The sequence below is a fragment of the Podarcis liolepis genome (genome assembly GCF_965112155.1).
Source record: "Podarcis liolepis genome assembly, chromosome: 18".
Classification (NCBI taxonomy): domain Eukaryota; kingdom Metazoa; phylum Chordata; class Lepidosauria; order Squamata; family Lacertidae; genus Podarcis; species Podarcis liolepis.
In genome coordinates, this window is record NC_139572.1 from 9,633,554 (window position 1) to 9,660,447 (window position 26,894).

Genomic DNA, 26,894 nt, shown 5'->3' on the forward strand with positions numbered 1-26,894 from the left:
TTAACACTGATAGGAAGCTGCCTGATACAGACTCATCCATCCCACTCAGTGCTGTCTCCACTGACTGGCAGCAGCACATCTCCAGGGCTCCAGGCAGGGAGTCTTTTCCCAGTCCTACCTGAAGATGCTAAAGATCAAAGCAGGGAAGTTGTGCAAAGCAGAGACTCCATTGAGTGGCAGCCTTTCCCCTTCAAGCCCACCAGGCTCCCTTCCACTGCCAAACATAAGAAGAGCCTGCAGGATCAGACCCCACTGCCCACCTAGTCCAGCCTCCTCTTCTGACAGGGGCCAACCAGGTGACTTTTCTGGTAAACCCACAAGGAGGATCTGAGCATAAAAGCAACTCTCCCCTCCTGCGTTTCCCAGCTGCTGGCATCCAGAAGCATGTTGTTGTTGTTGTTGTTGTTGTTGTATTATTAGATATACCCCGCCCATCTGGCTGCGTTTCCCCAGTCACTGGGCAGCTTCCAACAAAAGATTAAAAATACGTTAAAACATCAGTGATTAAAAACTTCCCTAGTTCGGGTGGAGAGGATGTCCACCATGTGACAAATTTGGAGGGGGGCTTGGCCCTCTATGTTCCTACCCCTCCTCAGAGTGTGTCTCTGGCAAAAACTAACAGCTGATCGAGATGACTGAACCCCTGGGGCACATTTGGGGGGGGTGCAGCGTGGAATTCAATGATGGAGCTGACTCTTCAGAAAGTTCTGCTATCAGACTAACAACAGATCCAAAGTCAACAGAAGGGTTAGGCCACTTCAGTCACCAAACACCTGATACCACCCAGGTCCATCCACAATTTCAGCCAAAGAGCCATTGACAAAAAAATATAGAAAAAAGTAAAATGTAATCTTTGTTCCTTATCTAGGCTTATCTCCGAACCTCTGAAAAGCAAATATTGACACTATCCCAACACCAGGAAGTCAAAAGAGGAAACTTCTTTTTGACAGAATCAACACTATGCTCAATTGTTCCTGGCCTATTATAATTTCATTTTGCGCGCTCTCCCTCTCCCTCTCCCTCTCCCTCTCTCTCTCTCTCTCTCTCTCTCACACACACACACACACACACGTACAAAAGCACCTGCGATTCCTTGCACGCGTAAGGGAATGGCAGATGAAAGAGGGGTGATTTCGTTTTTTAAACCACCTATGACAGATAGTGCCTCGGTAGAAGACCAGGCCGGAGGCACAACCTCCATAACCACACTATAATTTGTAGTTACGTGTTTTTGCCCAAACCGCAAGAGACTAGGCATAGCTGGAAGAGGTGTGCTTTAGAGCCCTTGGCGCCAATTAAGGTGCAGCAGGGACATTATCCATGGGGTATTTGCCACCACAACCCCTGCCTCTTGACTCAATGTGCAGGTGGGAGGAATGAGAACAGATTGCTAGGCAGAAGAGACCCCTGTCACACACTGGTTCTGCAAATGCAGGAAAATTTCACTGGGTCTCTTTTGGTACCACATTTGTAGATGCAAGGGAGAGAGAATACTACAGGCTCAAGGAAGCATAAAAGATATTCTTTCCATGTACTGGCACACTGAAACGGAACACGCACCACTATACTGTCAGCCCACTGTGAAAACATCACCCAATAAACACTCACCCCCTGCAACAGAACATCACACCACAGCTCCTTTTAAAATCTCTTCTATCTATCACACCTGCTTTTCTGCAATAGTCTGCCCCAGTGTGAGGGCAGTGAGAAATTCAGAAAGAGCCACCAGCTATTAACTTGTCTGCATCAAGTTCACACCCTTTGGGTGATGTGAACTACAACTCCCATCATCCACAGCTGCACAGCTGATGGGTGCTGCAGTCCCCGAACAGGCAAAGGCTACTCTGCCAACCCTTGGCCCTACGTAGCAAAAGCCCCTTGAACCCAGACCCTCTGAGATGACATGACATTTCCACAAAGCTTTACAAGGCAGCACCTGTGACAGAGACAGCAGCGTTAAAGGGAGCGTGCTTAGACTGCCGATCCTGCCCAGATGAAAATGAATTTAGAGAGAATATGTTAAATGGGTATTACGCTGCATCAGCCGACTAACACATATTCCCAAGGGACACCCCCACACACTCAATCAGCAGTGAAGATCGAGCTTCATTGCTACCCGCACTGTTTCTCCTCCTGCCCCAAAATGTTATCTCCCAAACTCAGTCATCTCATCCTCAGTGCCTTAATCTGGATTGGCCTCAATTTTTTAAAGAAAGATGTAATGATCACCAGTAGCCCAAGCAGAACAAGAGCCTGGCTGCCCACTTGACCCAAATACAGGCCAATGATTGTATGCTTGATATGTGGGGCCGGGGGAATCCAAGAGACAAATTCATGCTATGATGGCTATGCTGTGCCTCTACAGTTGCAGGCTCTGAGGAATCCTAATTGCTGAAAACCATGGGGGGGGAGGGGAGGGCTTGTTTGTGGCCTTCCCACTGAGACATTTGGTTGGCCACTGTGAGAACAGAATCCTGGACTAGTTGGGCCACCCGTCTGACCCAGCAGGCTAGTCTCCTGTTCTTAGGAGCCCCTTTTTCTACCCTTAACTGGAAAGATTTGAGACCGCACCCAACCCTGCTGCAGTGTCAGTCTGTTTCGGGGTGACCCCGACTAATACAGGGGGTGCCTAAGCATTAGATACTGAAAAGCAAGCCTTGCATTCCATCAAGAAACAGACCATATGCATAATCAACTGATGAGGATCCTTATGCCAACTAGGGTATTGTCAGGGATGGGGGAACCTGTGGTCCTCTAGATCAGGGGTCTGCAACCTTTAAGACAAAAAGAGCCACTTGGACCTGTTCCCGAAGGGAAAAAAAACCTGGGAGCCGCAAAACCATTGTGACATTTAAAGCATGCGTGCCGCTGCCCTCTGATCTGACAGCAGGCGGGAAGGTGACGTTGGGACGGTGCGTGACTAACCGCCCCCATGCGACATCACAGCCAGTACAGCGCCCGCCACAGTGGGGAGTGTCGGGGCGCACAATGCGCCTCCTCCCCTCGCTAGTATCCGCCCCGGAGCCGCGGCAAAGGTGTAAAAGAGCCACGTGTGGCTCCGGAGCCGCAGGTTGCAGACCCCTGCTCTAGATGGTGTTTGGTTCACGGCAGCCAGTGTGGGAGGCAGAGATATAATCTAACAGGTTGCAGTCACCACAACGGTATGTCTTGGCACCATTCCCCCCCCCAATGGTGATTATTATTGGTAGTATTATTATTCATTTCTATAGCACTTTATATTTTAAAAAACAAATCTCAAAGCAGCTTACAACACATGAAAACATCAAATCAAACAATCCAGAATAAAACAAATTCAAGCTTCAAGGAAAATCTTTCAGATCCTTCTCTAAGTGATATTTTGCTTTGCCCAGTCACCAACCTGGCATCCAGAGATCTTCACTTGGCCAAAACTGGACCTGCACCAGTCGCAAAATGTGCCTGGCACCTGGCTAATTTCTAGCACTGGCGGGAAGTGGTCAGGGTAGACGGACAAAGAAATCTAACACATCTGGAGGAAGGCAAGTTGGCGAAAGGAGCTCCAGGCGGTGAGCTCTCTATTGCTCTCTTGCCATGATGTGTTTGTGTGTTAACAGGGCCATCGACTCTGCAAGAGCACAGTGGCTAACACACTCTAGTACAACTGACTCTCCTAACCCCAGAGGTAGCTATTAACTTTCCACCGTTTGTAAGAAAATGCCAACAATGCCATATTACTAAGAGAGAACATTATAAAATGAATTGTAAGGTGCCAGGTTGTAGGCGCATCATTACTGTTGTTACTTATTGATAACAGCCACACCACACAAACTAAATTCAAATTACACAGCAAAGAAAGCCCACACTAAACCAGACAACTTAGTGCATTAAAGAATTGCGCGCACCGCACATTTTTAGCTATGCTGAAGTGCTGTGATGAGGAGCCCGTGTCGGCCTTCAACTGCTCTACACACAGAGAAAGGCATGAGGATGTGCTGCTCAAATCCAGGCCCCCCCACCTGGTCAAATAAAGTGGCATTATTGAAGAAGAAATGTAATGCTTGTGCCCTCCTACTCTTGGATAGAGGCAGCAACTTGATCACAATCCATGTGCACTCATGGGCATAACCGGTCATAGCACAAGCACACGTATCAGAGAAGGCACCGAGTCCGCAAAGCACTCCCACCATAACTCCTCAACCATACACAATATTAACTGCAGCAGACTCACCCCCACCAATAAACAGCATCTATGCTAACAGGAGTCATATGTTATCTCTTCATTGCGACTGAGCATTAAAAAAAAGAGGTTCACATTGGCTTTACCGGACAGCTGCAAGTTCTCAAATTAGTAAATATTATTAATGATTTCCCCTATTCTGAACACATGCACAAAGACATGCTCATGGATTTAGAAACAAACCTTTCGTTTACCGGAGGTGTGGCTAACTCGTGGCCCTCCAGATTCCATCGTTTGTGGCTGATGGGAGTCATCGGACTATAGCATCTGGAGGGCTACAGGTTAGCCACCCCCCTCGGAACAATTTACACACACATTATTAAGCTTTTCTCCTTTCCCTCACATGCACACAAGGGAACTTTATCAACACCTGATATTCAAATACAATGAGGAGGGGGTTACATAAACTCCCCGCTCTCACAATTCTCCATGTTAAATTAGAAATCCACACACCCTTTTATTCCACAATCCCCTGCAAATAAAAACACCCCTTAGGTTTCTTTGGGTGGAAGGGTGGGCTATAAATTTAAATGCAAGAAAAACTATTCATATCCCCCCATAACAAAACACACAAGCACTGGGAGAATAATTCAGAACCCCTCCCTCACAATTCTCTCCCACACCCTTATAGGGAGAATTGATTCATTTGTTGCTTTTGTATTTTTCACTGTTTTTAATTATCTTATGTGTAAATCACATTGAGCCAGTATTTTAGAAGGTGATTAAGAAATACAGGATAGCAGAATAAATAATGATAATAGAAAATGGGTCATTAAATCCTCAACACAGACATGAACTGGAGAGCTCATTAGCAGTTCCCACTCCCCAAAATAATCCCCCATGGTGACCTCCCCACATGCAAATAAATGGAAAGGGCTCCTTAATCTCCCTTAAGAATTTTCATTATACTGTACAGATAACAAGAAGGGAGTAAATTATCCACTCCCACTCACAGCATAATAACGGGAGAATTTAGTTAACCCCATATATGCAGCATTGGTTTGTTTCCATCCCCAATTCATAAACTGGGAGGGGGGTTATTAATGCCTCCCCCTATACATCAGGGAAGGAGAGCATCTTCACAACTTTCCCACATTCCTCATAAGGGAGTAGAAATGAGCAGACCTTCCCTTACCTGTCAAAAAGGAAGGGATGCACCAATAACGGTCTACTTCACGTATTTGGGGGGGGTAATTAACCTGCTCTTAATATTCCCCCACAATATATTAATTCCTCAAACCTTCAGAGAAGGGAAAGTTATTCAGGTCCCTCTCCCATCAGATCCCACTTACCTCTACACTATCTTTTTAATGTTTATCTTCCCTATCCCCCAGTTTAAGAGTTCCACTGAACTGGTGGTGTATTCTGTCCCAGACTTTCTACTGGGGTGCAAGGGGGCAAGTGGAGTTGCCCCACTCTGCTTGCTAGAGTCACCCAACCCATTTCCCCCACAGACAGAAAAAGGAGAGGACATAAAGAACCACCCCCTCTGCAAGTAGTTGGAGGGGTCCTTTCCACTCACTCCCCCAGTCTTTTTATTTCTCTTCTGCTCCCTTTCATTTAATAATTCCAAAGCACTGGGTGACAGGATGGTCACTGCCCCCTTGTTTCCTTTAGGAGAGGTGTCAACCCATTCCTATGGGTGCCCTTCACCTAATTCCCCTCTTTAATTTTTCAGACCCCTCCACTATAATTTGAGAAGGGGGGGGTCCTTAACCCTACACACACAACCTTTCTGAGCAGGGAGAAAGAGGGGAGACAGCAGTTCTTCCCCTTTTGTGTATTAATCCCCATTTCAATTCCTGACCCATGGGTTTGAGGAAGGGCGATTATTGATCCCCCCTCAACCTGGCACACATTTCTGAATTCAGAAAGTGGGGAGGGGATTCTGTTTGCTGTCCCACTACATTTAGCTAGAACAGCCCCATTTTCCTCTGTCATAAAACTGAGGCTACTTAATTCTCTTTCTAAGGAAGTGGAGAAAGGAAAGGGGGGGACAAGACATCTTGTCGCCCCCTTAACCCCGTTTCCCCAAATAGCTAATTTCCCTTCACACCCACCAATAACCCTTCCCCTCACACCCATAAATGGGGTGTGTTTGTGTGTGGCCTTTTTGAATCCTGAAAAATGGGGTATGTAACCAGTTTCCTAAATTCAAAGCACCCCCATTTGCCTCAAATGTAAACTACCTTTTTAGGAAGGGGGGAAGGGATAGAGAAAATAGGGATCATGTGTCGGCCTCTCAGCAACCCCCCAAAAGGATATAATTGAAAAAGCAGCCCTTCAACTCTCCTGTCTGAAAGGGGGGAACAAGGAAGAGGTGCCCCTTTGAGGGTATTCTGGGCTTCCCTCCCTAAGGGGGTGTCAACCGGTTAGGGCATCACCATTTCCTCCATCTTCCTCCTCAGCCCCCCCCCAAACCCCAGTACTACCATGCCCCCCTCCATCACACCAGAGGCAGAGGAAGGGGCCATTCTGGGGTCCCTTCCTAAGGAGATGTCAGCTGGGATGCCTGCCAGCCAACATCCCCCATCCCTCCCTCTTCCCCCCTCTTCTCTCTTTCCTCTATCCTCTTCCTTGCCCCTCAAGGACTTCCCCACACCAATCATTTCACCTCACTCACACACCCTTGAGGCATAGCTGTCAACTTTTCCCTTTTCTTGCTATTCGGAATAAAGGGATTTCCCTTAAAAAAGACAGCTATGCCTTGAGGAGAGAGTATTCTGGGCTTCCTAAAAAGGGGGGTATGTCAGCCAAGCGCATCCAACCCCCCACCCCGTTTCTCACCCCCCCTCCCTCGGCCTTCCTCCTCCCACCACTTCTCTCCTCTTCTTCACCCCTCAAAGACACCCAGATGGGCAGCGTGCCTGTGTGCGCGTGTATATGTTTGTATGTATGTATATGTTTGTATGTATGTATACGTATGTATGTATATGTTTGTATGTATGTATGTATACGTTGTATGTATGTATACAATGGAGTGATGCTGAGCTTCCCTCCTTGGGGGGGTGTCTTCCTCCTCCTCCCTCCCTCCTCTTCCTCCCCCCTCCAAGACCCCCCCTCCCAAATGCACACACGCATAATATCCCTCTCTCACGCAAACGTATGAAGTGATGCTGAAGCGTCCCTCCCTTCAGTCAGTCAGCCAGGCGCCTCCATCCCATCCCTCCCTCTTTCCTCCCCCCCCCACCGTGCTTAATTCCCCCCTCCCGGACCTGAGGCGAGCGCGGGCTTCCTTCCCTGAGGGGCTGCCAGCCTGCCCGCCGCCTCCATCCCGCGCCCCCCCTCACGGAGCTATTCCCCCCTGAGGCGGCCGTGAGGGGCTTCCCTCCTTCCCTGAGGGGGCGCCCGCCCAGCGCCTCCACCCCTCAGCCCGGGCTCACCCGGTGGGCGCGCGTGAGGCTGAGGTCCTTCATGACCTCCTCGAAGGCCGCCGTCTCCTCGGCCTGCTTCTGGTTGTGCAGCGCGATCTTCTCGCTGAATTTCCGCGGGTTGTTCGACGAGGCCGCCATCTTCCCCCGTCCGCATCCCTCCCGCCGCCGCCGCCGCCGCCGCCCCCTCCCGCTCCGGGCGCCAGTGCGCCTGCGCACCCGCGCGCGCCCTCTCTCCCTCCTCCTCCCTCCCACCCGGCCGCCGCGCCGCCAACCAAACAAGCAAAATCTGGGCGACTTGCGCAGGCGCCAAAGTCAGAGAGGGCTGGCAGGAGAGGCGGCGCGGCCGACTGCGCACGCTCCGCCCCACAGGCGCGCGACTGCGCAGGCGTAGGAACGGGCAGAATAGAGGGAGGAGGGGGGGAGGAGGAGGACGGCTTGCGGAGCGGAGGTTCGGACGCAGTGCGCACGCGCGAGCGAGAAGGGGGCTGGACGGAGAGAAAAGAACTCGGGATGCAACAACGCGCACGCGCAAAATAGAAAGAGGGAGGGAGAGGGATGGACGAGTAGGCGCGGTGCGCATGCGCGGACCAAAAGGTGGGTGGCGAGGTAGCGAGAGGGAGATGTTGGTTTTGCGCACGCGCAAGCTTGGAAATGGGCAGAATAGGTGGGAAGCGAAGAGGGGATTGGCTCGCGAGAGACGAGTGGAGCCACAGCGCGCAAACTCGGCAGCGGAGGGGGAAATGGAACGAGGCGACATGGCGCATGCGCCGCGCTTTCTCATCTCTTATCATACCCATCCCTCCGCTGCTTTTCGCCGCAGGCGCAGAAAGCTGTTTTTTGTGGTGCCCCCTCCCGCTCTATGTCAAGCGCATGCGCAGTGCTTTATCTCCTTTCTCAGGCCCTCCTTGCTTGGTAGGCCGGCTCCCCCCGCCCCCAATAATTAAACCTCCCCCTCTCTCAATTTCCTGATTAGTTTAAGCCTCCAATACACCCCCCCCCCGCTCTTGTTGCTCCATATCTGACATATTAAGTTATGAGAAATAATGGAGCCTCCACAGACAGGCGCAGTCTACCCCCAAATGATGGCACTAAAATGAAAAGCCACAGCAGGGGGGAGGCTGCTTATTCTGATGTTCAGTGACAGGCTGCCTCTGAACATTTTATTAAACAATATATGTTGTTGTTTAGTCGTGTCCGCCTCTTTGTGACCCCCTGGACCAGAGGATGCCAGGCATTCCTGTTTTCCACTGCCTCCCAGAGTTTCATCAAATTCATTTTGGTCGCTTCTATAACACTGTCCATCCATCTCGTCCTCTGTCATCCCCTTCTCCTTGTGCCCTCCATCTTACCCAACATCAAGAGTTTTTTCCAGAGAGTCTTATCTTCTCATGAGGTGGCCAAAGTCTTGGAGCCTCAGCTTCAGTCTAACAATATATTGATTCAATCAATAAATATATTGATTGAAACCAACTCATTTCTGCTCACAGGCCTATTGAAATGAATGGACCTAAATTAGTCCTGTCCATTAATCTGTGAGCAGGGCTAGCTCTGGATGCAGCCCAGAATCCCTTAAATTGTTTACATAACATGGTGCAAAATAGTCATTTTAAAAATAAAAAAGCAATTGGAAACATATAAAATTATCAAAATACAGATAAATTCTATGAAGTCTCTCTGGATATGGAGGTTGCAGAAATAGATGTTTCAGATATCGGTCTCTGGTACCACCATGAATTTCCCATAATCCTCTTTGAGAACCATCTCATCAGAAAAGACCATGGCGACATGCAGCGGCGGAGAGTTCTGCAAGTCAACCTTTCTGCGTATTTGAAGCAGTTGCCTTCATCGATGCGAAGCGCACCTTGAATCCGACTCCAAAGTAGAGACAGTGGGCTATATTCAATGCTAATGGAGCATTAATTTAAGTGGGTCAGATCCATGGGCTTCAGTTAGCCATGCCAATTCTCTTTTAAATGTGTAAACTCCGAGCATGACTAATTTTGGAGACAACCCCATGTTTTTATTTCTAGAAACCTTCCATCTCTTCGTGTTTTGTCATGTTTTGGCCAGTCTCCACAATGGGGGGGGACGGGACCATATGCAGTTTTGTTTTTCACTAGGAGTCAGCCCTCGGCCCAAATGGCACGGAGGAGGCAAGGCAGGCGTTTTCAGTGCCGCAAATCTGACAGAAGCACGAGCAAACTTTTGTAGCCCTTCTGCACTGAGAACTTAAGGAGAGCGCTGCTGGACACCACCACCACCAAGAACGAAACTCTGGCAGAAAACACCCCAGGTACTTTTCACAGAGCAGTATCAAAACTCATTTTTACAGTGGTGCCTCGCAAGACGAAATTAATCCGTTCCGCGAGTCTTTTCGACTTGCGGTTTTTTCGTCTTGCGAAGCATGGCTATTAGCGGCTTAGCGGCTATTAACGGCTTAGCGGCTATTAACGGCTTAGCGGCTTTAAGAAAAAGGAAACAAACTCGCAAGAACTCGCAAGACGTTTCATCTTGCGAAGCAAGCCCATAGGGAAATTCGTCTTGCGGAACGACTCAAAAAACGGAAAACTCTTTCGTCTAGCGAGTTTTTCGTCTTGCGAGGCATTCGTCTTGCGGGGCACCACTGTATTGAAAATAAATACCAGCGAGTTCTTGCAGCATGGAGGTTGCAGTTCGAAAGGAGGCGAAGTGGTTGTAGACCCACAAATGAGGCCGCTCTCCACGGGCGCAGGCACGCTGTGTGAGAGAGAACAAGCACACCCCTCCTGGCCAACCTAAACTGACTTAGATCTTATCCTCCCCTCCCATTCCCCAAATCCAGAAGATACCCAGGAAAGCAGGATTGAGGCACTCACAAAGCTACGTGAGATGTACCTTACACCTGCAATTTATGTTCCTTTTGACACACTGTTGTTAAGTGCTGCAATTTCCCTGCAGTAACTTACCTCTCTTTTGCGCAGGCTTCCTCAAACTGGTGTCCACAGGTTGAATTTTTTACTACCGTCAGCTCCAGCCTGTGCTGGTTGGGTCCAGTGTTTGAAATTCCCCAGAACTTTGAAGTGGGGTGACTTTTACCCATCGCAACCATGTGGAGATCTCTGGGTGCCAGACTGGCAACTGACATCTCCCTCTGACTGGCCCCTCCAGCTTTCTTAAGAAGGTCAGCAGAAGAGCTGATTTTTTTTTGCATTTAACTCCGGACCCGCCCCGTTAATCCATACGACCCTGTGAGGTGGGCTAAGAGACTGGGACTGACTCCAGGGTCGCCCAGTGAGCTTCATGACTGAGTGGGGATTTGAACCCTGATCTCCCAGGTGTGACACTCTAATCGCTATGCCGCCCTGCCTTCCTAGATCCCTTCTGCTAGGGGGAAGCTCTATAAATTAAGTAGGTAAATAAATAGAGAAGCAAAAGGGACGTGGGTGGCGCTGTGGGTTAAACCACAGAGCCTAGGACTTGCCGATCAGAAGGTCGGCGGTTTGAATCCCCGCGATGGGGTGAGCTCCTGTTGCTCAGTCCCTGCTCCTGCCAACCTAGCAGTTCGAAAGCACATCAAAGTGCAAGTAGATAAATAGGTACCACTCCGGCGGGAAGGTAAACGGCATTTCCGTGCGCTGCTCTGGTTCGCCAGAAGCGGCTTAGTCATGCTGGCCACATGACCCAGAAGCTGTACGCCGGCTCCCTCGGCCAGTAAAGCGAGATGAGCACCGCAACCCGAGTTGGACACGACTGGACCTAATGGTCAGGGGTCCCCTTTACCCTTTACCTAAAATGTCACTTACAGAAGGATCTGAAAGATTTCCCTTGAAGCTTGAATTTGTTTTATTCTGGATTGTTTCATTTGATGTTTTCATGTGTTGCAAACCATTTCGAGATTATTTCTTTGAAATATAAACCGGTATGGAAATGAAATGAACAGTAATAATAAATCTCATTGGGGTAAAAAAAAGTTGTGCGTTTTAAAACTCTCAAGTTAAAGGGGGCACCACACAAGAAACAAGTCTTTTGGTTAGAAATCTCACCCCACTTCAAAGTTCTGGACCACCGACACATGCAGAACACATCCTCTGAAAAAAATGCTGCGTTTCAAATAATTAAATTTCTGCATCTCCCCTCCCCCTTACTTTACTTTCCTGTGAGAGGGAGGAGGGGAGGCGAGCCTGCCGCTCGAACATTTTTAAGTGCATCAAAATAATTTGGAACGTCAACGCATCGAAACGTGCTTAGAAAAGCCTGCTTTAATTTCGCATCTTGGCAGGGAGGGGTGGGAAGTTCTCCAAGAGTCCACGATCTGTTAAGACAGAAGCGAAAAAGCTGACTAGCAAAAGGCATGAACGGCCAGGGATGCATTCTCGCCTGTTCCAAACAGCTCGCTTTGTTTTGTGGGTTTGTAGCTCGTTCCATCCTATAAGCCGTGGCTCAGACCTGTGTGGTTAAAATACATTAAGAGAGTCTCGGCTGCAGCCAGCAGCAACGCTACAGGCACAGGGGCTACTATAGCTCAGGGAGCAACTACAGAGGAGGAGCTGTGCTAACTCCACTCCATGGAATATAATCATGGGGGATAAGGCATGGCAACCTCTGGCCAGTTCCACTACGCAGCAGGACCCCTCTAGAAACATAGGAAACTAAGTATACAGAGTAGGGCACTTGGTCCATTTAGGTTGGTATTGTCTACTCTGACCGGCAGCAACAGCTGTCCCCGGTTTGAGGCAGGGAGTTTTCCCCAGCCCTACCTGGAGTTGCCACTGGGATTGAACCAGGGACCACCTGCCAGGGATGCTTTTCTGCATCGCAGGGGGTTGGACTGGATGACCCACAGGACCCCGTCCAACTCTACAATTCTGTGTTTCTACAATCCATGTGCAAAGCAGAAAAATGTTTCCTGTCTTTTGAGCAGCAAGCTTGCCACCAGGCGCAAATGTTCCCGTGATACCGCAGGGCAGCAGTGCACTATAGGCATTGTGGGAAATTAAAAATGGCAGGTTCAAGGCCAGTTTAAAAATTAAAGGGGAGGTCGCCCGAGGGTGCAGGGTGGACTGTCAGGGGCTGGCAGTTGCCCAGGGGCAGTGTGTGGTGATGTGAGACCTGGCAGAACGGGGTCTTGTCTACAGTGGCTCCCTGTTTGTGGAAGGCTCACTTGGTACCTTCATTATACACCTTTAGGCACCAGGCAAAATTGTTCCTCTTAAACCAGGCCTTTGGATGATTGACAATGCCCTCCCTTTTAAATGTGTTGTGGGAGGGGAGATTATTAGATTGTTGTTGTCATTTTTATTATGTATTTTGTGTTGTTTATATTGTAATTTTACATTGCGAACTGCCCGGAGATCTTCAAGCAGAAGGCAGCATAAAATTTAATAAATAATAATCTACACTTATTCGGAATCAGTCCAACCCAGAAAGCACCTCCTTGGCCCATCTCTGGCCCAGACCAGAGTTACGGTGTGTTGTGGCAGGGGGTGGGCAGCCAGCTGACTTGGGAAAGGCAGCCCCAAGAAATCTGGGGGAGCATTGCTGTCCTGCGAGAACAACATGGGGAAGCAGGGGGGCAGCACCAACCTTAAGCTCAATTTCTTTTTCTGCCCATTACCGCGCTGCACAATTGCTAATTGCATTTGAATTGCTTTATTCCTTACATGTTGTTTTGAATATCCCAATTCTAGCTTCCTGTTCCATGTTGCTGCTAATCCTCTCCACTCCTCTCAGGCCACTTAAGGCGACAGAGCAGCAGCTTCTATTGCCGTTCCATCAGAGACACGCAGCAGACCACCGGGATGAAGCTCGTGGGCCGCCAGTGGTCCACAGAACGCGGTTTGGGAACTCCTTCTATGGTTTTTGAGAGAGAGAAAGAAGACTACCCAAACTAGTATGTGATGTACTTGTGTTTAAAATGTGCTTTTCAAAGGGGGAGGGGGGTGAACAGGCACACCTGCTAGGATGAGATCACACATTTTCCGTCTCCTCTGTGAGTTCCTCCACCCCAGCCAGCTGCCTCATCCTCCTTTATTGCTTTTTCGGAAGTTCAGGACGTCCTTAGTTTTTTTTTTTTCTTTTAAACTGTCCAGACCAAACGAACTCACATGCCCCAATGCTTTGGGGTGCAGTAAAAACTCTGCAGTTCATAATTTTGGGGGATGGAGGGGAGGAGAAAGGAGCTTCTTTTTAAAATAAAAAATACCTGCAAGAAGGGGGGGAGGAGTTAATGGGGAGCACCACCCATCCCTTCTTGTACAAACCCCACCACAATCCTAGCTCAGTCTTCCTTATAACCTCCTCCAACCCAGGAGGGATGGAACACAAGTTGTCGAAAAGTTATGGAGGACAAGAGGGTAAGGTGGAAGACCTTGCTCGCCTGCTGTGGACACAAAACATTTTATTTTCCAAAATGGGGCAGGCCAGAAAGTATATCTTTGATGGCATGCAATGCCATGGGAGACTGGGCTGAAGTCTCAGGGTGGTCACCTCCGAGCTGTGGTCTGTGGCAGGATGACCGGCACACAGGCAATTCCAGCGAAAGACTCTGGGAAGTGCAAGTCCCTCTCCCACTCATCCGTCTCCGTGTTGTACACCTGTATGATGCTGGTCACGTTGTTCAGGTGCCAGTTGTACCCCCCGACGATGTAGATCTTCTTCTCCAGCAGGCAGCAGCCCGCCTCGGACTGCCCCGCCCGCATGGGGCTGACTGTTGTCCACTGGTTGGCTTCAGGGACGTAGTACTCCACCGCCAGGACATCAAAGCAGCGATCGACATGGTCCATGCGGCCCCCGAGCGAGTAGATCCTGCTGTTGGCGCTGACCATCGCGTGCAGGACTCGTGGCTCGTTCATGGGGGCCTTGAACTCCCACTGGTCCATGGCGGGGTCGTAGCAGTGCAGGGCCTTCTTGTCCTCGACCGAGATCCCATAGCCGCCCGATATGTACAGCCTGCCCCCCACCGCGGCCCCGGCGTGCCCCCACGTCCTGCGCTTAAGCGAGCACACGTAGCTCCACTCGTTGGTCCGCGGGCAGTACCTCTCCACCGAGGCCAAGCTGCCGGAGCGGTTCCTGCCCCCCGTGGCGTAGACCATGCCGTGCAGGACATTCAACTGGAACTGGATCCGGCTCTCCTGCATGGCCTGGATGCGCAGCCACTGGTTCAGGTGCGGGTCGTAGCGGTAGCAGGCGTCGACCGCCCCCTCACCGCTGCGGTACTGCAGGTGCTGCCCGCCAACCACATAGACAAAGTTGTCCAGCAGCGCCACGCAGGTGTGGCTGCTGCCCACCTCCATCTCCGTCAGCTCCTTAAACTGCCGGGCGCTGCCGTCCGGCAGGTAGTAGACCTTGCTGCTCACGGTGCGGTCGTTGTCCGTGTAGGGCGTGCCGCCAAAGGTGATGAGGGAGAGCACGTCCGAGCGGATGGCGGTGCGGGGAGACTGCATCTCGTGCTGCCGGAAGGGCAGGATCTGGTAGTTGAAAGCCTCTAGGAGGTACTGCCGGCACAAGACGTCTTCCACCATGATGTCCAAAGTCTGGACGTGGTCCACCAGCTCGGAGGACTTCATGAGCGGGAAGCGGATGTGGCAGAGGACCTGGCTGGCGTTGCTGCGGCGTGCTGGGTCGTACTGCAGCCAGCGGATGGCGGCCCGGAAGAGGTCGATCTCACTACAGCTCTTGAGCTTGTTGCTCTGGAGGAAGAAGACAAGGCGCTCAAGGGGAAGGTGGAGGAAGTCCTCCTCCTCGGAAATCTGGAGGAAGTGGCGGAAGGTGAAGGCGTCCACCGACTCCTTCAAGGAAGCAAGGCTGAAGGTGGTGGCCATCTGCCCGATGTTGAGGCAGGTCTCGACGCTCATGGCAGACTTGAGGAACTCCTCGCACAGCTCCACCACCGGCACCATCTGCAGGAAGACGGCCGCCCCGAGGACATCCTGGATGCAGTCCAGGTCCAGCGTCACTTCGGCGCTGTAGGCGAACTCGATGATGTGCTTCAAGCCCTTCGCAGAGACGCCTTTCAGCTCAATCACGTCCTGGTTGGCTTCCCGCATTCCGCCAGTGAACATGGCCCTAGATGTCAAAGAGCCCAAGAGAGAGAGGAGAGTGTTCAGATTCACCATTCCTAGCTTGTCAACACAGGCAGCTTCCCCAAAGGCTGCTGAGTGACTCCCATTTCCACCAAGTTAAAGTTATCCTTTTAACCCACCGGCCAACTGTAGTAGTAGTAGTAAAGGGTAAAGGGACCCCTGACCATTAGGTCGAGTCGCAGACGACTCTGGGGTTGCGGCGCTCATCTTGCTTTACTGGCCAAGGGAGACGGCGTACAGCTTCCGGGTCCTGTGGCCAGCACGACTAAGCCACTTCTGGCGAACCAGAGCAGCGCACAGAAACACCATTTATCTTCCCGCCGGAGCAGTACCTATTTATCTACTTGCACTTTGACGTGCTTTCGAACTGCTAGGTGGGCAGGAGCAGGGACCGAGCAACGGGAGCTCACCCCGTCGTGGGGATTCGAACCACCGACCTTCTGATCAGCAAGTCCTAGGCTCTGTGGTTTAATCCACAGCGCCACCCGCGTCCCATAGTAGTAGTAGTAGTATTTAACAAATAAGCAGTTCAGTAACATTTTAAATTTACCAATCAATCCTTCCAGCTATGACTTCCGCTCCCACCCCCCTGGTTCCCTCAAAATTTGAATTTATGTGGCATATTATAGTTACTCTATACATTCACCCTATCTCACAAGAAAAAACAAAAAGTTTACCCCCACTGCTATTCTTACTCACATCCTATTTGAGTTTTAACATCTTTACACTGAGTTTTTAAGTATTCTGCAAAATATTTTCCAATTGTTGCATATTATTTAGGCGCCAGGCAAAAGTATTCCATTTCTACCAGGCCTTCCTTTGACTTTTAATTATCCGTAGCCTCTTTGGGATGGTTCACCCCTACATTTTGTGTTTTCTTTTGTGCTGTACATTTATGTGTTTTAAGTCACCTTGGTAAAGAAAGTGGCCAATAAATTTAATAAACAATAACAAAAAATAAAATTTAAGAATCTTTGCAGCTGCCCCACAGCTAAGGAAACTCCCACCCTAGTGAAATCTGCCCTGACCCTTCTCTGGTGGCTTTTCACCACATTCTATTCTGACCAGCATTCGGCTTTTCTGGAGCCCTGAAATTGTTGGCATATTTAGGTGAAATGTCAGCGAACTGTCCAAGCATCCTCTTGAGATGCTACCCGACAGGAAAGGGCTGGGCAGACAGGTAAATGGAAAGGGAGCTGACTAACAACAGGGGTCTGTGGGAAGAAGAGAATCTGTCGCTCGTTTGTCTAAGCCCAGCCCAGATGTAGGTCAATTTTACTCTGGAAAATCGAAGCGCTGAGTTCCCTCCCCACAACTCAGTGACCGGCTAAGCCACTAAATGGTTATTGTTCATCGGGGCAACAAATGGAAGCTTTATGCATTATGACGCCGGCATATCTTAAGCTGTTGTGGAGCGGGAGGAAGGCTTTTTATCAACAACAGCAAGCTAAAAGTCCGGAGAGGCACGGTCAAATAATCCTGGTGTTGTAAGAAGACGACACTTCGTAGCCCTGAAATCCAGATTAAAGAAAGAAGAGGCGAAAAGCTTTTCAGAGCCGCCTCTCCCTTGCCCCCTTGATCTGAACCTAAATTGGGGCAAGGCGGGGGGACAAAAACGGAGGAACATGCTACTAGATCCTCTACATACCCAAGTTATCAAAGAAGCTCTTGGGAAAATTCACTCGCCTGTTAGGAAGAGCAATAAACCTCTGGGGTTTGATGTTACTAGGGAAACTAACGCCAATAAAGTTAATAATAATAATAATAACCCACACACAAATCTCAGAAGGTAGCCAAAAAAGCAAGGAGGGTGTTAACACCAGCAGCTGCAAGAAGGCGGAGAAATGGTGGTCAGTTCCAAGCACCGAGTGGCCAGTGTGGGAGATGGGTATTGGGGCTCTTACTCGCCACTTCTATATGCTCAGAACAACACACACACACACACACACACACACACACCCAGCAGGGACGTGGCAAAGGCTTTGAGCCTAGATCCTCTGCCCCAATGGTGGTGGTAGTTTTCCCAAGCCCCCCAGATATCAAGTCTGAAGGGGGAATGCAAAGCAAGCCGCTGTGCGGGTGGGGAGGGGTGAGTCGCCAGGCTCAGAAGCGGGAGCACAGCTGAAGGAATAATAATAATAATAATAATAATAATAATAATAATAATAATAATAATAATAATAATAATAATAATATGCTGGGTTGCCCCACCACTCTGAGATGCTCCCAGCAAAATACTGAAAACACAATAAAACAGCAAACATTAAAAACTTCCCTTTAGGTGCCTTCTAAAAGTCAAGATAGTTCTTTATTTCCTTGACAATCTGATGGGAGGGCGTTCCACGGGGAGGGTGCCACCAACGAGAAGGCCCTCTCCCTGCTTCTTTGTAACTTCACTTGCCACAGTGAGGGAGCCGCCAAAAGACAGGCCCTCTGAGATGGACCTCAGTCTCTGGGCTGGGCAATGGGGGTGCAGGCACTCCTTCAGGGCTCTGAAGGTCAGCACCAACACTTTGAATTGTGCTTGGGAACATGCTGGAAGCCAGTGTAGATCCTTTAGGACCGGTGATATATGGTCTGACGGCGCCCTGCTAGATCAGAGCAGAGGCCCGTGGGATTCAGCCTTCCCCAGCCTGGTGCCCTCTGAACTACAGTTCCCACTGCGGCAGCCGCACAACCCTATGGAACCCACGGCCTGCCACTGCAGCAATCAGGTGCCTCCAGGAAGTTTACACAATGCCAGAAGACCTCCGCAGAGGCTGGGCCAAAATGTTCCTGGTAACGCTCCTAAACATCACAGCTAATGAGCCACAGGTGCCTCTTTGCTCCTCTTCCACGAAACTCTATAAGCCCCCTTTTTAAACTCACGTCTATCGCCACACCTCTGTGAAGATGTGTTCTGTGGAGCACTTTATTTCACCTGCTCTTAAAGGGAAGATAAAGGGACCCCCGACCATTAGGTCGTGACCGACTCTAGGGTTGCGGCGCTCATCTCGCTTTATTGGCCGAGGGAGCCGGCGTACAGCACATGCAGCAGTCATGTGACCAGCATGACTAAGCCGCTTCTTCTGGCAAATCAGAGCAGCGCACAGAAACACTGTTTACCTTCCCACCGGAGCGGTACCTATTTATCTATTTGCACTGGCGTGCTTTCAAACTGCTAGGTTGGCAGGAGCAGGGACCGAATAATGGGAGCTCACCCCATTGTGGGGATTCTAACCGCCGACCTTCTGATCGGCAAGTCCTAGGCTCTGTGGTTTAATATGTTTTAAAACTTTCAATAAAATTGTTTTGTGTTTTTTTTAAAAGGATCTCAGTCAGGGTGGGAGACTGGGAGAGGAGGTAGGCACCCAGGTGAGAGCTGGGGGAGCCTGCCTTTCGGAGTGTGGGTAAATGATAAGATATGCACAATATAAATGTGATAAAGGGTCTTTTCAGTTATTCTTCAAGTCTATTCTTTTTTCCTCTTTCTCTTTTCTGTACAATAGTGTTCTGTATTTTCTTATAAATGAGTTTCAGTGTTATTGTTTAATATGTTTTTAAAAATGCTTTCAATAAAATTGTTATAAAAAGAAAGAGACATTCCGTTGTGGCAACCGTAAGCTAGGTTTAAGGTACCATATTGGAGCTCCAGGGACGTGGGTGGCGCTGTGGGTTAAACCACAGAGCTTAGCGCTTCCCAATTAGAAGGTTGGCGTTCGAATCCCCGCAATGGGGTGAGCTCCCGTTGCTCGGTCCCTGCTCCTGCCAACCTAGCAGTTCGAAAGCACGTCAAAGTGCAAGTAGATAAATAGGTACCGCTCCGGCAGGAAGGTAAATGGCCACAAGACCTGGAAGCTGTACCCCGGCTCCCTCGGCCAATAAAGAGAGATGAGCGCTGCAACCCCAGAGTCGTCCGCAACTGGACCTAATGGTCAGGGGTCCCTTTACCTTTACTATCTGAGCTCCTAACGCTGGAGCAGAGGTGAGGGGGTACTACTCCGGGTCTCTCACCTGAAGTAGTCACTGCAGGCAGCCAGGACAACTTTGTGGACCTGGAAGACCTCGTTGTTGATGGTGAGGATGACATCCAGCAGCTGGGCCTGAGCCCGGAGGGAGGCCAAGCCGTGCAGGAGGGTCGCGCTGTGGCCCGGGGCGGAGAAAGTGCATTTCAAAGTGCTGCTCTTGTCTGCCATGCTGCGAGGGTGAGGGGGTGATATGGGGGGAAAGAGGAAACAAGAGAGAGAGGCTTTCAAACTGCTGGCCTGTATAACTGACACAATCAGGGCCGCAGGAAGGCGGGCAGAGCTCGGCAGCACGCCTGTATCAGGCCAGAGGAGGCCCATCGCGCCCAGCATCCCCTCTCCCACAAGGTCTATGATGCCCTCCTGGAAGTGTAGAGTTGGAAGAGATCCCCAAGGGTCATCCAGTCCAACCCCCTGCAATGCAAGAATCTCAGCTAAAGCATCCAGGACAGATGGCCATCCAACCTCTACTTAAAAAGCTCCAAGAAAGTCCACAAGCAACCCAGGGAGACCGTTCCAGTGTCAAACAACTCTCACTGTCAGGAAGTTTTTCCTGATGCTTACTCAAAATCTCCTTTCCTGTAACTTGAAGCCATGGGTTCAGGTCCTACCCTCCGGAGCAGGAGAAAACAAGCTTGCTCCATCTTCCATCTGACAGCCCTTGAGGTACAGTGGTGCCTCGCAAGACGAAAATAATTCGTTCCGCGAGTCTTTTCGTCTTGCGATGTTTTTCGTCTTGCGAGGCACAGTCCGTCGCAACGGCGCCTCTTCAAGCGGCTTTAAGAAAAAAGCACAAGACGTTTTCGTCTTGCGAAGCAAGCCCATAGGGAAATTCGTCTAGCGAAGCAACGCAAAACCGAAAAACCCTTTCGTCTAGCGAGTTTTTCGTCTTGCGAGGCATTCGTCTTGCGGGGCACCACTGTAGTTGAAGATGGCTATTCTATCTCCTCTTAAGTCTCCTCTTTTCCATGCTAAACATACCCGGCTCCTTCAACCATTCCTTACAAGGCTTGATTTCCAGACCCTTGATCATCTCCTCTGCACAACTTCCAGCTTGTCGACATCATTCCTAAATTGTGGTGCCCAGGACTCCAGGTGTGGTCTGACCAAGGCAGAACACAGTGGTCTATTCTGAACATCTGCCTTGCACTCAGAGAGTCGCTGGTTCACTTGCTGGTGTCTCCAGCCACAGCTGGCAAAAACTTCTGCCTGAAAACCTGGAGAAGTAGTGGCACCTGCCCTGTAAAACACCCTCCCATCAGATGTCAAGGCAATAAACAGCTATCTTACTTTTAAAAGACATCTGAAAGCAGCCCTGTTTAAGGAAGTTTTTAATGTTTAACGCTGTAAGGTAAAGGAAAAGGGACCCCTGACCATTAGGTCCAGTCACGGATGACTCTGGGGTTGCAGCGCTCATCTCGCTTTATTGGCCGAGGGAGCCGGCGTACAGCTTTCAGGTCATGTGTCCAGCATGACTAAACCGCTTCTGGTGAACCAGAGCAGCACACGGAGACGCCATTTACCTTCCCGCCGGAGCGGTACCTATTTATCTACTTGCACTTTGACGTGCTTTTGAACTGCTAGGTTGGCAGGAGCAGGGACCGAGCAACGGGAGCTCACCCCGTCGCAGGGATTCGAACCGCTGACCTTCTGATTGGCAAGCCCTAGGCTCTGTGGTTTAACCCACAGTGCCACCCGCATCCCGTTTAACGCTGTACTCTGTTTTTAATATTCGGTTGGGAGCCGCCCAGAGTGGCTGAGGAAACCCAGCCAGATGGGAGGGGTATACATAAATTATTATTACTATTACTATTATTATTCTTATTAGAACTGCCACTGCCAGTCGGTGTAGATGATTTTGAGCTGGAGGAACCTGGTATAGGGCAGATATCCCAATAGATTCCTAAGTAAAGCTTGGTTCCCTAGCCTGCTTCAACCAAAGAGCAAGCAGGGGTCTTTTCACAATTCAGCCACAACTTATCATTCTGGCACCTTACCTGATCAGTCTGGGACCAACAGCATTGGGTGCCATGAGAAGCATGAAAGCAAACTGCAGCTGCCAGCTGAGGCAGATGGATTCCCCCTGCCCCCTGAGCTGGGCTGAAGTGGCCATTGTGACAGCGTCCAGGTGAGGTGCCCCTGGCTAGCTCACAGGACTAGGGCTTGGAAGCAGGAAGCAGGGCTCCCAAATCTCTCCCGCTGCACATCTGAATATGCTGGGACATCCACAACCCCTTGCATCGGCTAGCTGTTTTGTAATCCTTACCAGAACCTTCTCTCCTAGAAGGTCCATTTGGCCTCCTCTTTTCTGGAGAATTTAGTGCCCAGGGTTTCCCAAACTTGGGTCTCCAGCTTTTTTTTAAACTACAATTCCCATCATCCCTGACCACTGGTCCTGCTAGCTAGGGATGATGGAAGTTGTAGTCCAAAACAGCTTGAGAAGCGCAAGTTTGGGAAGCACTGATTTAGGCACATGGTAAACATCTTTTCTGGATTGTTTTAATTCAGTGAAGGGGAACTCTTTTTTTTCTGGGGAGGGCCACATTTCCTTGAGGTAATTGACAGGGGGCAGTAAAAAAATAAGCAGGACACTCAGTTCTCTCTCTCACACACACTCTGCCATGCCATGTCCCTTCCTAGCACCCAAAATGAAATTTGATGCCCGGTTAATTTTTTTTTGGGGGGGGGGACTTTTAAATGAAGTTTTCAGAAACACAGTAAAAGAAACAAACCAATCTACAGGAAATACAGTAAAGAGAAGAAAGAAACTAAAGTAAGAAGAAACAGAAAAAGAAAGGACCAGATCCCCCTTATCACTATATCTTAACTTTCATCCCTTACAGAGGAATGGCCCACCCCATTTCAATTAACTCTTGATAAGTTGTTCTGTTAAAATTGTTTAATAAAAATATTTTTTTTAAAAAAAACCTCTTTCCTCCCTGCTGCTGTTGGATGGTATTACAGTAGTGATGTGTCCATTTTCCCCTCCCAGTTATTAATCGTATCCTATTGATTTTACTGTACTGTGCACTGCTTACTGTTTTGTGTTTCCCCCATGGAGCCTTTGTGGCTGAAAGGAGGCACAGAAAATCCTAAACAGAACAAACTCATAAGACAGATCAGCACTGAAATGATCCCATTAAGGTACAACAAAGCTACGATGCCGTTTGTGAACAAGCTATTCTTTCCGACTCCTTTTGATTGGAGATGTGCAGAAGCAGAAAGAAGGCTAAGGGAAATTGTTTATAGAATCATAGAGTTGGAAGGGACCACTAGGGTCATCTAGTCCAACCCCCTGCAACTCAGGAATCTTTTGCCAGAGGTGGTGCTTGAACCCATGACCCCGAGATTAAGAGTCACAAGCTCTACTGACTGAGTTCTCCCAGCTGCTCGGTAGAATGAACTGTGGCTTGGCTTAATGCACATTTTGTGTGTATGTGGAAAATAATCCTAATCCTAGCCCACGACCCTTAACTTTTTTTCATCAAATGCTTTGATGAGCACAAGATCCATCATTCTGGATTCGTACTACAGCAGCAGCAGCAGCAGCAGCAGCAGCAGCAGCAGCAGAAGAAGAAGAAGAAGAAGAAGAAGAAGAAGAAGAAGAAGAAGAGTCTTAAAACTTTATCCCAGGCACACAAACCGGAAAATAAAGGAGGGAAGCATTAAGGATACTTAAAACCTAATGCTATTCTACTAAACGCTGCTCACTTAGTGCCTCAAGTTACATGCCTGCACAGAAGGCACATTTTCCGCTTCTAAAATGGCAATTAGAATTTTTTAAAAAAGCATATATACATATAATACAGTCAGCCTCCTTCAGATAAATTAGCGGTACCCATGGTTACTGAAACAATTCAAATCTTTCACCGCCGTACAAAACAAGAGCACAACACCTCTCTTGAGCAAGTGCAGAGTGAGGAGATCCTTACATCTGGAAAGGATATTTGAAGCCCTATAGGCCAGTGGTGGGCTAAAACTTAAGTCCCGCAGAGTCTCCCCTTTGGCAGGCGTGTGGGTTTTTTTATGTCCACCAATATGTTTTAAATTGACAAATCAGGAATGCAGGACACTCAGGGTCTCTTAAGAGCTAAAGCACAACTGGCCTGAGTTAGGAGGCTGCAAGTTTTCACTCTTGCTTAGGAGCAAATACAGATCAGAATGAGACCCATCTCCTCTGGTACGTGCCCTAGCTATCCTCCCACTTGGACAACTGCAATGCACTCTCCGTGGGGCTACCTTTGAAGGTAACTCAGAAACGACAACTAATCCAGAATGCAGCAGCCAGACTGGTGACTGGGAGTGGCCGCCGGGACCATATAACACCAGTCTTAAAGGATCTATACTGGCTCCCAGTACTTTTCAGAGCACAACTCAGTTTTGTGCTGACCTTTAAAGCCCTAAACGGCCTCGGCCCTGTATACCTGAAGGAGCGTCTCCACCCCAGACACTGAGGGCCTTTTGGTGGTTCCTTCACTGTGAGGAGTGAGGCTACAGGGAACCAGGCAGAGGGCCTTCTCAGTAGTGGCACCCATCCTGTGGAACACCCTCCCAGCAGATGTCAAGGAGATAAATAACTACCAGACTCCTAGAAGACACCTGAAGGCATCCCTGTAGTAGGAAGTCTTATCATGTGTAATGTTTTATTATGTTTTTATATATGCTGGAAGTGTGGCTGGACAACCCAGTCAGATGGGCAGGGTGCAATAAAAATTATTATTGTTGTTGTTGTTGTTACTAAACAAAACTTATATACCACTTGATCATTTGTTTTAAAAAACTAGGAAGCTCTAAGCAGTTCACAACAATATAAAATAAAACATTAAACACTGTCAATTTTTTTAAAAAGGCAGGTATTAAAAATATTTAAACAATGATTAAAACAAATGGTAGCGCGTTCTCTCTCTAAATCATCATCTACTTGTCTAGATAGGCTAGCCTAGAATAAAATGTTTTAAGCAGGTGCCGGAAAGAATACAGGGAAGGTGTCTGCCTGATGTCAACAGTCCAGCTGCAGATCAACACAGAGCAGGCAATACCCTGAGCGAAATCGACTCATTATCTGACCTGGGATATAAAAGGCCATTTCCTGTGTTCTGTCTCTCAAGAAAGAGACTGGGGCTTTTGCAACGTGGTCGAGGACAACTATCTCCACCTCCAACATCCAGCCTGAAGAAGTACTCTGTGAAACCGGAAAGCTTGCTCATTTTTTAGCAAAATACACACAGCCATTTAACAAAGCACTTGAACTTACCTACAACAAGCTTACTTGTAATACCTGTCAGAACTCTTCAGCTGAATCGTCGAGTGGTGGGGGGTATACCTCTCAGTTGGTAGAGCACGAGACTTTGAATCTCAGGGTTGTGGGTTCGAGTCCCACACTGGGCAAACGATTCCTGCATGGCAGGGGTTTGGACTAGATGACCCTAGGGATCCCTTCCAACTCTACAATTATATAACTCTATGCTGTTTGATGGGCCGTGTTTTAGAAAGGGGGAGTTTATATACTGTATTATTATTATTATTATTATTATTATTATTATTACAGTCATGCCTCGGGATGAATACACTTCAGCTTAAATATTTTCGGATTGCGCTTCGCAGTGACCCAGAAGTAACAGAGTGTATTACTTCCGGGTTTCGCCGCTCGCACATGCACAGACGGTCAAAATGACGTCACGCGCATGCATGGAAGCGGCAAAATGCAGCCCGCTCATGTGCAGACTCGTCTTACATTCGCTTCAGGATGCGAATGGAGCTCCAGAATGGATCCCGTTCACATCCAGAGGTACCACTGTATTATTATTACAACACCTACTACTATTCTGTGGTTGATACAACCACGATGGTCAAAATGACAATAAATGTAGCATACTAAAATAAAATAAAATAGAAGTAGTAGTACTAATAATAATATTAATAATAGCAATAATTTATTTATACGCTGCCCCATCTGACTGGGTTGCCCCAGCCACAAATTAGACACAGTAAATAACAACAACACAACAAAAATATATTGTGATAAAAAAAATAATATAAAGTAATAATGATAGGAATGAAGCAGTAACAATGATACAATGATAAGGATAATAAACGTAAAATAACAATGATAGGAACACAATAAAATAAAACTAACAAAGATATAATCAATATGATAACAATATAAAAGAATTATGCAAGGCATATGATAAAATAAAACCGTGACAATGATATAAATATAATAATGATCAGTGATATAAAATAGTAATGATAGTAACAGGATAAATTCAGAATAGCAGCGATATAATAAATTGCAGAATTGTAGGATCGTGGCGTTGGAAGGGACCCTGAGGGTCATCTAGTCCAACCCCCTGTGATGCAGGAATATGCAGCTGCCCCATACGGGGATTGAACCCATAACCCTGACATCACCAGCACCAGGCTCTAACCAACAACAACACATACTGCAAAATAATGATATGCATGTGATAAAATAAAAGAGCAACAATGATACCCCAAAGACTGGGGCAGCTCAGCAGAGCACGAGACTCTTAATCCCAGGGTTGTGGGTTCGAGTCCCACGCTGGGCATTGCAGGGGGTTGAACTAGATGACCCTCAGGGTCCCTCCCACTTCTACAATTCTATACTAAATAGGATGATGGCAACAAATAACGCAGAATAACAACGAAATAACAGCAACAACGATATGCTAAATGCTATGATAATAACAAATAATGTAGAATGAACATAACCGATGCACTAAGCATGGCAATAACAGCAAAAACAGCGCTAAAAAATATAAAGAAAAATCTTAATAAATGATGTGCTGCCAGGAAAGCAAAGCAGCAAGAATAACGGGTACCAAATAGTCAAGTGCAGGGAGTTCCCGCATCAAGAGCGGGCGCTTCTTCTTCCTCCTCCCTCCTCCTCCCTCTTTCCTCACCTGCTGCTGCTGCTGCTGCCGCCGCCTCCTCCGCCGCCGCCGCTCCCTCCGCCTCCCCCGGCGACGCTGGGCGTGGGCGGCCGCTCGGCGGAGGCGAAGGCTTCGGCCCCTCCGGACTCCGCCATCTTGCCCGCCGACGCCGCCTTAGGCCTTCGCCAGGCCCGGCTTCCCCTGCCAGGCGACGCCGACGCTGCGCCTCAGAGCAGGCCGGAAGGCGGGAAGGCGGGACGTGGCGACGCGGCGGAGGGGCGGGGCGAGGGGCGGAGTCAAGGCCAGCCCGCCTTTTTCTCGTATTACCTCAGGAGAAGAGAAGGCGG

The 26,894-nt window shown here is 48.9% G+C and overlaps 2 protein-coding genes across 9 annotated transcripts in view; both read right to left on the reverse strand.

The window, feature by feature from the left end:
• Window positions 1-7,789, reverse strand: part of CRTC1 (CREB regulated transcription coactivator 1) — a 50,104-nt gene extending 42,315 nt beyond the window's left edge. Inside the window, exon 1 of the mRNA XM_083483924.1 lies at window positions 7,600-7,789. Within this exon, the coding sequence (XP_083340050.1) occupies window positions 7,600-7,728 (129 nt within the window). The 5' untranslated portion in view covers window positions 7,729-7,789. The remainder of the gene's footprint in view (window positions 1-7,599) is intronic.
• Window positions 7,790-11,394: 3,605 nt separating this feature from the next.
• On the reverse strand, window positions 11,395-26,788 carry KLHL26 (kelch like family member 26). 8 transcript variants are annotated; one of them, XR_014520995.1, is made up of 4 exons: window positions 26,578-26,776; window positions 19,644-19,818; window positions 13,230-15,633; window positions 11,395-11,881 (listed from the first exon to the last, which is right to left on the reverse strand). XR_014520995.1 is itself a non-coding variant. In XM_083483842.1 (4 exons), the coding sequence occupies exons 3-4, from the start codon at window positions 19,823-19,825 to the stop codon at window positions 14,052-14,054; spliced, it is 1,764 nt and encodes a 587-aa protein (XP_083339968.1). In that variant the 5' UTR covers window position 19,826; window positions 24,722-24,836; window positions 26,578-26,781; the 3' UTR covers window positions 11,395-14,051. The 8 variants fall into 8 exon arrangements, 5 of the variants coding, with proteins under 5 accessions (XP_083339968.1, XP_083339964.1, XP_083339967.1 ...); XR_014520996.1 differs by lacking the exon at window positions 26,578-26,776 and adding an exon at window positions 24,722-24,860 and having other exon boundaries at window positions 13,523-15,633; window positions 19,644-19,826; XR_014520997.1 differs by lacking the exon at window positions 26,578-26,776 and adding an exon at window positions 24,722-24,860 and having other exon boundaries at window positions 19,644-19,826.
• Between the last annotated feature and the right edge of the window lie 106 nt (window positions 26,789-26,894).